The 12989-nt window shown below is 39.9% G+C and overlaps 2 protein-coding genes across 2 annotated transcripts; one reads left to right on the forward strand and one right to left on the reverse strand.

The window, feature by feature from the left end:
* Window positions 1–714: 714 nt before the first annotated feature.
* Window positions 715–7059, reverse strand: LOC111472246. Its single transcript, XM_023117894.1, has 12 exons — window positions 6667–7059; window positions 6063–6246; window positions 5889–5957; window positions 5703–5801; window positions 4642–4721; window positions 3722–4535; window positions 2762–3453; window positions 2591–2675; window positions 2452–2503; window positions 2289–2338; window positions 1543–1590; window positions 715–1424 (listed from the first exon to the last, which is right to left on the reverse strand). The coding sequence occupies exons 1-12, from the start codon at window positions 6921–6923 to the stop codon at window positions 1248–1250; spliced, it is 2607 nt and encodes an 868-aa protein (XP_022973662.1). The 5' UTR covers window positions 6924–7059; the 3' UTR covers window positions 715–1247.
* A 327-nt stretch (window positions 7060–7386) lies between these two features.
* LOC111472245 (pentatricopeptide repeat-containing protein At3g06920-like) lies at window positions 7387–12586 on the forward strand. The gene is made up of 3 exons (XM_023117893.1): window positions 7387–7653; window positions 8013–8075; window positions 9446–12586. Exons 2-3 carry the CDS (start codon window positions 8051–8053, stop codon window positions 12130–12132), a joined length of 2712 nt encoding a protein of 903 aa, XP_022973661.1. The 5' UTR covers window positions 7387–7653; window positions 8013–8050; the 3' UTR covers window positions 12133–12586.
* Window positions 12587–12989: the final 403 nt, after the last annotated feature.

The following is a 12989-nucleotide window of genomic DNA, read 5'->3' on the forward strand; positions in this document are numbered from 1 at the left end:
TTTCTTGACGAGCGTAAGGTCGATATAATACATGAAAAGTTATCTATACAAATACATATTCAACATACTTTCGAGAGACCATTTAACTCCTATTCGAGTGTCAATTACCTTGTCTTGCAATCATGCATGTTTTCGTGAGGTATTGTGTTGAGATAAGCTTAGTTCTATTCGAAGCATAATTATCATAGTTGGTACCAAGTTTTATAACGTTTAAAAAGTCGGGTCTTTACATTAAGACCCAACATAATTATCATAGCCATTTTTTAAAATTTTATATTTTCTTGGAGGTCTATAGTTTATACAAATAATTGAATTACATATGAACCATCATTAATGTGTACAATAATTACTAATCTTCGATTAATGACAGTGAATTCATAAAATTAACTTAAACAAACGAACTATGTGGTGTTTCATTGGATTAGTCGGAACTATGCGGTATTTCATTAAATTCTGATATCAGCTATAACAACCCGCCATTAACCATAAACTAGTTTATGCACAATTCGACTAATCTCACAGGACAACTATCTGACTCGTGAACCTTAGCCCGATAAAATTTGAAAACAATAATCGTGTATGGAATACGATGGGAAAACAATGACTGTAATTACTAGTTAAAGGACAGGATTCATATCCCTAATGTTCTTGAAGAACTAGAACAATAAGGATTAAGAGATGATCTGAAAAGAAGAAAGAGATCCAGGCTACAGATTATCAAAGCCAAAAGAAAGAATCATGAATAGATTCAATGCTATATATATCTGGGATTACAATCCTTGTTGTTCTTGATCAGGCTACAGTAATACACAGTAAAGATGTGGGAAATTTGGTTGGTCTCTTGAGAAAAAAAGAAAAAAAAAAAAAAAAAAGCTCTTGAAGTTTAAAAGAATGATTCAAATTGGTCTCTGAAATGACTTTTTCGTTAGTGAAACTAATGAAGATATGACTGAAGAAGTAAATGATGACGTGTCTATGTTGTTCTTCCTTACAAGCTCAGAAAAGCCAACTAGGATGCCACGTAATGCAAAAATGAGGATGCCATGTCACTTTTTCATTAGTTTCACTAACAAGAAGCTAATGTCATAGACCAATTTGAACCGTTTATCAAGCTTCAGAGATTAAACGTTCCCATTTCTCAATCCTTCAGACCAAATCCTAAAGTGCATTCTTCTCAAAGATGTGTGTTATTGACAGGCTAAACTTTAGAGGCACCATTGTAAGACCAAATGTATGCATACCTTTGCTCAAACTAGCTGCACAACAGCAGCAACCCTCAGGGCTCCATGTTGAAGAAAATCGGCAAGCTCGTTGAATAGGAGAGCCGTCCGCCAACCCCATCCCTTGGGAGCTTTTGGTAGAAGAGTTCCTGCTTGTTTGAAGTTGCCAAACACCATCACCTCCCTCTTTGATGGACATATCAACTGAATGATTGAGGAAAATTGTGAGAATGTGTTAAACCAAGTGTTCCAGTATAAACTTGTGCAAACTGTTGGGAACTAGAGTTGTATCCCATAGTAGGTGGTTTATTGCCCAACATACCTGATATCGCGCGGTGACTTTTTCACGAGAATCCACAAACATATGGACCTGAAAAATGTAATTGTCAATTAAGAATGTTGGTAGACTATTTGCTTTAGATAATTGCATCAATGTGAGATCCTTCATCGGTTGGGGAGAATAATGAAGCATTCTTTATAAGAGTGTGGAAACCTCTCCCTAACATATGCGTTTTAAAAACCTTGAAGGGAAGCCCAAAAGGAAAAGCCCAAAGAGGACAATATTTGCTAGCGGTGGGTTTGGGTTGTTACAAATGTATTGGAGCCAGACATCGGATGATGTGCCAGCAAGGAGACTGAGCCTCGAAGGGGGAGGACACGAGACAGTGTGCTAGCAAGGACGCTAGGCCCGAAGGGGGTGAATTGGGGGATCTCACATCGATTGGAGTAGGGAACAAGTGCCAGCGAGAACGTTGGACCCTAAAGGGGGTGGATTGTGAGATCTCACATCGGTTGGGGAAGAAAATGAAACATTTTCTATAAGGGTGTAAAAATCTCTCCTTAGCATATGCGTTTTAAAAACCTTGATGGGAAACTGGGAAGGGAAAGCCTAAAGAGGACAATATCGGCTGGCAGTGGGCTTGAGATGTTACAAACAACGTCAATTCTCTAATTTTAATTCAGGAATCAAAGCATCAGCCAACTAAGTGGTAAATGTTTAAAGAATAAGAGATCTTTATTACTCATGTTGCACCATTTCCAGATTAGATAACTGGGATTGAGGCTGACCTTTCTCAGAGAATCGGATATTTCCGCCTTCCGCCTGTGAAGAAATAATCCTGAAATAATATAGGAACAAGTTCAGTCAAGGGAAGTATTAAACACATCAATACCAGGAAAAAGGGAGATTTTCAGGTGGACGATGGTCGATCATCTTATAGCAAACAGTTACCTAGCGTTCGGCGTCCTTGAGGGTCTTCATCGTTAAAAGCCTGAGCACTAACCTATAAAGTAAAGGAAATAAAGTCTGTAAGATACTAAGAAACAGACATTCCAGTAATACTGAGTAGAGTAACTGCTTGTATTAGCACCTTCCATAGAGAACCAGCATAGAAAAACTCAGGTGAATGCTTGACTTGGCCATCACTAAGTCTATGAACGTCCTCAAATTGTACGCTGAAAACCAAGGATTGATTGTAACTTTGAGTATCAAACTGGTCCAAAATCCTTTATTTTATAAGCAAGAGAAGCTGAGAACCTACCCAAAGCGAAAAGGAGGGAAGTGACTTAAAGGCGTTTTCATATCTAAAGCAATTGTACTGTTTTCATTCTCCCACTCAATTCCAAGGGCATGATCTGGAGCTTGAAGCATCTGAACAGGAATACCAGTGGCACTTGGACCTGCCATGGAGGTTCCAGATATTCTGCTTTGCAGTTCCATCTCATATCCTCTCTCTGTTGGTTCTCCCTGAGCATTCATACCGCCGCTTCCTCCTTGGCTCAAACCAACCAATGCTGTCAATCCATCTCCTGACAAGTCCCCACTGTGCTCGGCTCTAGCCTCTGAATCATCATTAGCAAGCGACTGATGACAATTTCTGTTGCCCATGCCAATAGTTACACGGGAGAAGACAAAGCGTGTTGGAGGCCAATCACTCGCTGGCACAAAAGTGGCTCCACGTCCAATTCCAGCAAGCCCTTCAATTGGCCCCCTAACATGTACTCGGACAGGTTTAAAAGGGCCATTTCCTTCACCTTGAGAAGATTCTGCAACATATATGTTGCCCACACTTCCAGGAGAACTATTCTGATCATGCTCATTGATATAATATCCCGACGCACTGACTCCGCGTGCAAATGCAAACGGCTGCCTGCATGCACATGCTATACTTGTAAGGCAGCAACTTTTGCATGTATCAGCAACAATCTCTTGTACCCTTTGCCTTAAAAGCATCTGCAAAAAAAAAAATTTACAATTAAAAGAAGCTAAGCTAATGTCCAACAGAATCACAGGCAATAAACCTTACAGATCTGCTAATTAAACTAAGTGTATATATAACTATTGACATCCCAACTTGTGGAGGGAAGCTGAAAGCTCAATTCAAGCAGGAAAATTTATAACTCACTACATATGAAGTACCAGTTAACTGACTAAACTCCTCAAAGAAATTTTAGCAGAATCAGAGATACATAAAAGAAAAGGTAATATTTAAACGTCGAACCTGCAGCCAAAGACCATCGTTTACAGCTTTGCAAGGGAAACCGAACTCCTCAAGTTGTTTTCTCATATTGAGAAGAGCTTCAAAAGTCATATTGCAGTACAAAAGTGAACCCCCTTCAAATAAATTATCAAACACATCATAATCCTCTCCCCTTGCTCCTAAGTTGCCTTTCGCGTAACTTTTAAGCTGCCTTCTACCTACGACCCTGCCTCCCCATGAAACAGCAGGCATGCCGCATCTTCCCCAATCATTTGAAGGGAGTCCATTGGTAGAAGAGTTCACAGAGGCACAATGGCTTGTTTGGTCCCTAGTAAGCCAAGTATTGTTATCCAGTTGATAGCAGCCTTCTTCTGATGGCCCTTCCATAGCAATCCCACTTGCACCAAGTCCACTTACTCCAACAGTAACTGGTAAATTAATATAAGAACATGAGCTTAAAATTCCATTCATCCCGGAGAATGAATTATTCAAAGATGATGACCCTTCTGCGTTGCACAAAAATGGTGCTTCTAAATTTGACTGTGAGTATGTAGCTTGTTGCATCTTCTGTTTAGAGCTGCAAGCCCCTGTTTGGAAGTCAACCACACAGTCGGGAAGCTGAACAAGAAGATTATGAGAACCTTTATGGACCTCTAGGCCATCTTTCAAACTTAAATGTCCTAGCTCAGATTCCAACCCTACATTAGTGGAATCCATTGAACGATTTTCCCGTGTCTTGGAATTTTCGATCTCAGAACTGGAACAAACTGGTTCAGAAGGTTCCTCCTTGCAATGGGCCCCTTTAGCAAGGAACGTAAACAATGCAAGTTCAAACCTTTTGATTAAGACCAAAAAAAATATCAGAAAAGAAAATAAATAAACAGATAAGAACTAAAAGTTGTTAACAGCAAATCATATGCAGAGATTATCATATCCTTTACCGTCTCTCTTCGCTAGGAACCCATAATTCATCGGATGTCAGCAGAGCATACAACGTCTGAGATGAAAGCTTTGGAAGTACCTATTCACAACAAGCATAACAAAAATTTAACATGATGTAGCTCGATTTTAAATTAGCACCTACAATATTTGTGAAATCAAAGTTGGTATCCCCTATTGCCAACCAGAAAAACACTCATGTTCAATGAATGTAAAAACCACAGTGGTTAAGTGCCATTCTTTTCCAGAAAAACGTGTGCCAGGAAACGATGTGTGAGATCCCACATCGGTTGGAGAGGAGAACGAAACATTCTTTATAAGCGTGTGGAAACCTCTTCCTAGCAGACGCGTTTTAAAAACCTTGAGGGGAAGCCCAAAGAGAATAATATCTACTAGCGGTGGGCTTGGGCTGTTACAAATGATATTAGAAACAGTCACTAGGCGATGTGCCAGTGAGAAGGCTGAGCCCTAAAGGGGGTGGACAAGAGGCGGTGTGCCAACAAGGACGCTGGGCCCCGAAGGAGGATGGATTGGAGGGCCCCACATTGATTGGAGAAGAGAATGAGTGTCAACGAGGACGCTGGGTCCCGAAGGAGGGTAGATTGTGAGACCCCACATTGGTTGGGGAGGAGAACAAAGCATTCTTTATAAGGGTGTGGAAATCTCTCCTTAGCAGATGCGTTTTAAAAACCTTGAAGGGAAACCCGAAAAGGAAAGCCCAAAGAGGACAATACCTGCTAGCGGTGGGCTTGGGCTATTACACGATGTCTGTATTATATTATCTACACACTAAAAATATAATATAAAACACAGCAAAATCTAGTGTTATAATCAAAACACCCACTAAAATCTTTATATATTTCTTTTGAATATAAACTCGAGATTAATTGACCAGTAAGGGGACTTGAAGACACATCCTTCCTTTATGAGGAAGAAGTATCACCAACACAATGCATTTCCAAATCAACATGATAGATGAACTACAATCCTCACACTTGGATAAACCCAGTGAGAAAGAAGAGGAAAGCATGAAAAAAAACTATGATAATATAACTCAAAATACCTCTTTCAATTCCATGGCACCACTTTGACAAAGGTAACCCCAGCAAGCGTTTCTCACCCGTTCTCCGTGTATTCCATAATCTTGGCTCTCCGCAAACACCTGAACCAAGTAAAGTACATGTACAAAATATGTGAAACTAAGGGATAGCAAAAGGAATAAGACACATCACTTTTACATTCTTAGAACCTGATAAACCAGGAAATTTGAAGTCCACAGTTCGGCTATAATAAAATCTGTACATATCGCACACAAATCCTGAAAGGAAAAAAAAAAAAGAAAGTATAATACTAAATCAAATCCAGAATATGATAAGAAAAATATGACAAGAGGATGTCGGTAACAATAACATTACGACGATACCTGAAGGTCAAGAAAGGAAGCAGCAGCAAGAACACGAAAAGCATTATTGTCATTCAACTTAGGATGATGTCCGTACAGATATGCCAACGCCATAGCAATTGCCTCCCCATTGACATTCTTATCATCAACGTGCAAGGTCAGAACAGGAGCACTGGCCTCTTTCCATGGCCCATGAAGCATATTCCTGCAAGTCATAATGTAGGCTATTGATGTTGCAGATTCAAAATCCATAACAGCATATCCACTGATTAATGAACTATCATTAACTGTAACTATGGATCAACTAATCATTAAGAATTTTAAGAATTTAACAACAAATACAAGATAACCAGTAAAACGCCTGGAAATTAACCAATGACACCAAATCCATGAAGCTCACACAAAGAAAATTTCCATTTCTCAAGGAAAGCTCCACCACAATCAAACTAATAAAAAAATTAACACCAACATAAAAACAGCCAAATAAATAGAATAGGTCGATCCCAACAGTATCACACAAGAACTATCATTCAAAAGTCACACTCGAGCATGAACGAAATCAATGAATTATCGAAAACCCACAAACAAACAACTCCATATTTGCCCAAATTCAACTAATCCAGACCTGAAGTAAGAGCTGCGCGATAGAATTAAGCGATGAAGGCGGTACGTGGAGCCCATGGCGTGGACGATAATGTCAGAGAATGCGCCAGAATTAAACCCCTCAATCTGGATGTGGTCGCAAAGGGAGGTGAGGTTGCAGTCCAAGGCGCGGAGCTCGGTGGTGCTCCGGTCATTGTCGGCATGTTGAGACGGCGGGATGGTCATCTTCATCGCCGAGCTGTATGAATGTGAAGAAGAATATTGGGCTTCCATACGCATGAATCTCAGAGAAGAAGAAGAAGAAGAAGAAGAAGATTATGGAATGTTGATGATGATGATCAAAGACATTGTTGTTACAGAACCAATGACGAATGTAAGGGGCCGATTCCGGATTGCTTGCCCCCTTGATATGTATTTGTTTTTGCAAAATAATCCTTTTTAAAACATTATAATTACAATAAGGTCCTCCTCTAATTTATTAACAACTTTTTACTTAATTCAAATTATGAGATTATGTTTGTTTACAATTTTATGCAGTTTAGATATATGTTTAAAATCATTCAAGTTTGACATGATTTATGCAAGTGATCCTAATTACAATCGAATTGGTTTTCGAAATATTTCTTTTCTCTCGTATAAAAAAAAACTCTATAAATAATAATTAAAATTTTGGAGATCTCAAAAATCAATTTAGGGTAATTTCTCCTTCAATCCCCAAATTAAAATTGAAAAGGAAAATGATCCATTTCCGCAACTTCAAAATCCCTAACGCTGAATTGTTGCTGCACGTAAGACGTTAAACGTTGCGTTTAGGGAGTGGCCTGCCTACAGACTGCGCTGCTGCGAGGGATGGAAGCTGCTCTCCCTCGACGCTGTCATTTCTCTTCCATCGTTGAGCCTCTCGCCTTTGAGCTGATTCGATCATTGTGAATCCTCAACGCTACACTCCTCCTATAACGCTTGTTTGAGTATTCAATTACTGTGCTTTATCTGCGACACTTGTTCATCGGTAATATTCACATTCGGAGTCTGAAATTTCGAAATATGTGAAATGAAGAACTTTCTTAGACTCTTAATGATTACTCATATGATATTTTTTGGTGGGCACCTTGAATTTTGTCAGTTTTGGGTTCATATGTTATGGAAGTATAGTCGACTGGTTGATGAATTTCTTCGTGTTTTCTTGAAACCATCTTTTCTGTGTAAGAAATTTGTCGTTCTTGTTTCTGAAAGTTGTTCCTTTGTTCAATATGATCACAATTTGCAGTTGCTTGTACTCATACCCTGCTGTCGGTTTAGATTGTCATCAAATTGTTTGTAATATCCATTTATCTTGTAAGGGGCTTCTTACTCTGCTTTGTAATACAGGTGGGTAGCTGACATAGTGCTGTTTTTGACATGCGTTCATGAAGATGCTTTTAAGGAGCAAAGGTAAGTAATGGTCTTCAGAGTTTGCTTGAATACTTGTTTAATGAACTACCTGAAAACTTGCACTGTCAAAATTGATTTGAGCATCGGACTTGGTTCCTCGTGGCATGTTTGAGAGTGATTTTGATGCTCTTTTTTTCGGTATTTTGGTCATGAAAAAAGTGATTATGATCGTTCCAAACACGCCCGACATTCATCATACAATATCTACAAACTAAGGTTCTGTTTTTGTTGGTACACATCAATGATTGGTGGTCTACTAAGAGCTTTATATTTACATTATCTTCTTACGTTGATTGCTGGTTTAATGGAAATCTTTTGGCTCTATGGATTGCTATGTTCATGGCCGTGATTTGGAGTTTTTTTCCCTCTCTCTTCAATAGATGAAACAGGTACATTTTTTTTCAAAGACAAGATTGTGATGTTTTACATTGTTGAAATAAAATTTGGTTCTATAGCTTCCTTTGTGCTAGTATTGGAAGAATGAGAAACACTAGATCATAGTGGTCAAGGACTCGGGAAAGAATACGCAACACGACCGTGGTCGCAGAGTTTAGGAATAAGCAACACTTGACCACAATTTTGTTTAACTCCCACGGATTAGGTTTTCATGTATTAGTGAGTGCCTCCTAATATTGTGAGATCCCATATTGGTTGGAGAGGGGAACGAAGCATTTCTTATAAAGGTGTGGAAACCTCTCTGTAGGTGTATTAAAACCTTGAGGGGAAGTCTAAAAGGGAAAGCCCAAAGAGGACAATAGCTGCTAGAAGTGGGCTTGAGCTATTACAAATGGTATAGAGCCAGACATCAGGCAGTGGGCCAGCGAGGACGCTGGCCCCCAAGGTGGGTGGATTGTGAGATCCCACATCGGTTGGAGAGGGGAACAAAGAATTCCTTATAAAGGTATGAAAACCTCTCCCTAGCAGACACATTTTAACACCTTGAGAGGAAACCCGAAAGGCAAAGCTCAAAGAGGACAATATCTACTAGCAGTGGGCTTGAACTGTTACAAACATATTGATATTCTATCAAGTACTTCAAAATTTGTAGGTTCACGTAGTAGTCATGTGAGCTTGGTTAAGGTGCAAGTAGATTTGTCCAAGCGTCCGACAAATTTTTTAGAAGAAGAGCAGGCCAATTATACTTGAGCTCGTAACGCGTTGACTGGAAAAATGTAGAAACGCTTCTCTCTTTTTATTCTCAGCTATCAGGGATATACTTGTACAGTTGCAGGTTCCTTGTGGGTTCCTATTCGTGCATTGAACGTTTCTTGGGTCAAATTTCGTAGTCAATTATTCTTTATAATTCATTTCTTTGCATGAAAGGACTTTATTTCATTCATATTATTGAATACAGACTGTGTGTATTTCAGGTGCAGGACAAATCTATTGTCTTGCTTTGAAGTTCAAAAACCCTTTTAGTTTTTCTGTTAAACTTTTGTCCTCGTGCATTGAGAATTCTTCTCGAACAAACGGAAATGGGGCCCCTGTTTCGGATGGTTGTAATCTGGTGTCGTCAGCAAAGAATGAGGACAAGAGACTAATTGTAGATAGTGTATGCCAAATTTTGGAGGCTGGTCCTTGGAGACCTTCTGTTGAGAATGCTTTAGCCGAGCTCGACGTTAAACCGAATCCAGAATTGGTAATTGGAGTCTTAAGAAGACTGAAGGATGTAAACGTTGCAGTAAATTACTTTCGATGGGCGGAGAGAGTAACAGACCAAGCATCTTGCCCCGAAGCATATAATTCGCTTCTAATGGTTATGGCTAGAACTCGAAAGTTCAATTGCTTGGAACAAATATTGGAAGAAATGAGTATAGCAGGCTTTGGCCCCTCAAACAACACATGTATTGAAATTATACTGAGCCTTATTAAGTCACACAAGCTTAGGGAAGCTTTTACGTTTATGCAAACTATGAGAAAGTTCAAATTCCGTCCAGCCTTTTCGGCATACACGACATTGATCGGTGCACTATCTGCATCTAATGATTCCGATTCCATGCTCACCTTATTTCATCAAATGCAGGAGCTTGGCTATGAAGTTAATGTTCATTTGTTCACGACTCTCATTCGTGTGTTTGCTCGTGAGGGTCGAGTCGATGCTGCACTTTCTCTTTTGGATGAGATGAAAATGAACGCTTTTGAACCGGATGTCGTTCTTTACAACGTCTGTATAGACTGCTTCGGGAAGGCGGGGAAGGTGGATATGGCATGGAAATTCTTTCATGAAATGAAAGCTAATGGTTTGATCCTTGATGATGTAACTTATACTAGCATGATAGGAGTTCTTTGTAAAGCTGATAGGCTGGATGAAGCTATTGAGCTATTTGAACATATGGATCAAAACAAGCAAGTGCCTTGTGCTTATGCATACAATACAATGATCATGGGTTATGGTATGGCTGGGAAGTTCGATGAAGCGTACAGTCTACTCGAGAGACAGAGGAGAAAGGGATGCATTCCGAGCGTCGTCGCATATAATTGCATTCTTACTTGTCTGGGGAGGAAGGGGCGGGTAGCCGAGGCGTTAAAAGTTTTTGAAGAGATGAAGAAAGATGCCATTCCGAATCTTTCGACGTATAATATTGTGATTGATATGCTCTGTAAGTCCGGAAAACTCGAGACAGCTTTGGTTATTCGGGATGCCATGAAAGAAGCTGGGTTGTTCCCTAACGTTATGACCGTAAACATAATGGTTGACAGATTGTGTAAAGCCCAAAGACTCGATGATGCTTGTTCGATTTTCGAAGGATTGGATCATAAAGCTTGCACGCCTAATACGGTAACGTATTGTTCTCTTATAGATGGATTGGGTAAGCATGGGAGAGTTGATGAGGCCTACAAGCTGTACGAAAAGATGCTGGATTCCGACCAGATCCCGAATGCTGTTGTGTTTACATCTCTAATAAGGAACTTTTTCAGGTGTGGAAGGAAGGAGGACGGCCACAAGATATATAACGAAATGATACGTCTCGGATGTTCTCCCGACCTGATGCTTCTTAATACCTACATGGACTGTGTTTTTAAAGCTGGAGAAACCAAGAAGGGTAGAGCTTTGTTTCAGGAGATTAAGGCTCAAGGATTCATTCCCGATGCGAGGAGCTATTCAGTCCTAATTCATGGCTTGGTGAAAGCTGGTTTCGCGCATGAAACTTACGAGTTGTTCTACACGATGAAGGAACAAGGTTGTGTTCTGGATACTCGTGCATATAACACCGTTATCGACGGGTTCTGCAAGTCGGGCAAGGTAAACAAAGCTTACCAACTGCTGGAGGAGATGAAGACAAAGGGTCACGAACCGACCGTTGTTACGTATGGTTCGGTTATCGATGGGCTTGCAAAGATCGATCGGCTCGATGAAGCATATATGCTCTTTGAAGAAGCAAAGTCGAAAGGAGTCGAACTGAACGTTATCATATATAGCAGTCTAATCGATGGGTTCGGGAAAGTGGGTCGAATCGATGAAGCGTACCTGATCATGGAAGAGTTGATGCAGAAAGGTTTGACGCCTAATGTATACACATGGAATTGCTTGCTTGATGCATTGGTGAAAGCAGAGGAAATCAGTGAAGCTCTTGTTTGCTTTCAGTCTATGAAAGACTTGAAATGTACGCCTAATTATATAACTTACAGCATTCTAATTCATGGTCTTTGCAAGATTAGAAAGTTCAACAAGGCATTTGTGTTCTGGCAAGAGATGCAGAAGCAAGGCTTAAAGCCGAACGTATTCACCTACACCACCATGATCTCGGGGCTTGCTAAGGCTGGAAACGTCGTAGAGGCGAATGCTCTTTTCGAGAAGTTTAAGGCAAAGGGTGGCGTGCCTGATTCTGCTACTTACAATGCTATAATCGTCGGGTTGAGCAATGCAAACAGGGCGTTGGATGCTTATCGACTTTTCGAGGAAACTCGATCGAAAGGTTGTAGTGTTTACACGAAAACTTGTGTTGTTCTGCTAGATTCACTACATAAGGCTGAATGCATTGAGCAGGCTGCTATTGTTGGCACTGTATTAAGAGAAACTGCAAAGGCTCAGCACGCTGCGAGATCGTGGACGTAGACCTTACCAGATAGAACGAGATCGAGACTGGCTACACCATGGAAACCGAAAATCTATAACAGCTCAGTCCTTACCGTTTGCTGGTCAGACCTCGGCTACACCAGGTTTCGATACTGAACAAAGACGATCCAGCAGCAGGACCAACTCTCCGCTTCGGTGGTTCGTGTTCTTACATAATCCTTAGTTTATGTCAAAAAACAAAGAAGTTTTAGCTGCTCTGAAGCTAAGTTGCAAGTCTTCATTCATGGCGTTTCGAGATGACGTATCTCTCTCAGTCTTGTTAGCTATTGGTTTGGTTCGTTCGGGACTTCAGGCTCGTGATTTTGGTTCTCGACTTTGAAACTCTCGAGTGCCGAACTTAGTAGCATGATAGCTAAGCTAATTTTCTTTTTCCAGATACATTCAATTCAATTAATGGTAGCAAGAATTCCATTTGAGTTGTTCAAGTTTTGCCAATATTGTAGGCTCATTTTATAATGTTCTTTTTCCTTCTGATTAATGGATGTATATTAGAATTTTTATATAAAATAAAAGTTTATTAATAAAATATAATATATTTAATATATATATATATATTTTTAACTTAATTTTTATAAATTTGATCGTGAAAAAAAATTCAATAAATAAGTCTTATAAAAGAATAAAAGTTACTTTTTTTTAAATAACGATCCAAAATGACGTGGCGTCGACTGATAAGGCTAAACGACGACGTATCGCGTTGAATTCGGCAAGCTGGTTTCTCAACTCCAACTAATTACGAGCCGTTGGAGAAAGACCACCCAGTTCCAACGTCTCTTTCCAACGGCGCCATTCAAATTTCAAATTTCTGAAACCTAAAAGGGTAACTCCCACTTTTT

The sequence above is a fragment of the Cucurbita maxima genome, unplaced genomic scaffold, assembly GCF_002738345.1.
Source record: "Cucurbita maxima cultivar Rimu unplaced genomic scaffold, Cmax_1.0 Cma_Scf00069, whole genome shotgun sequence".
In the NCBI taxonomy this organism is placed as follows: domain Eukaryota; kingdom Viridiplantae; phylum Streptophyta; class Magnoliopsida; order Cucurbitales; family Cucurbitaceae; genus Cucurbita; species Cucurbita maxima.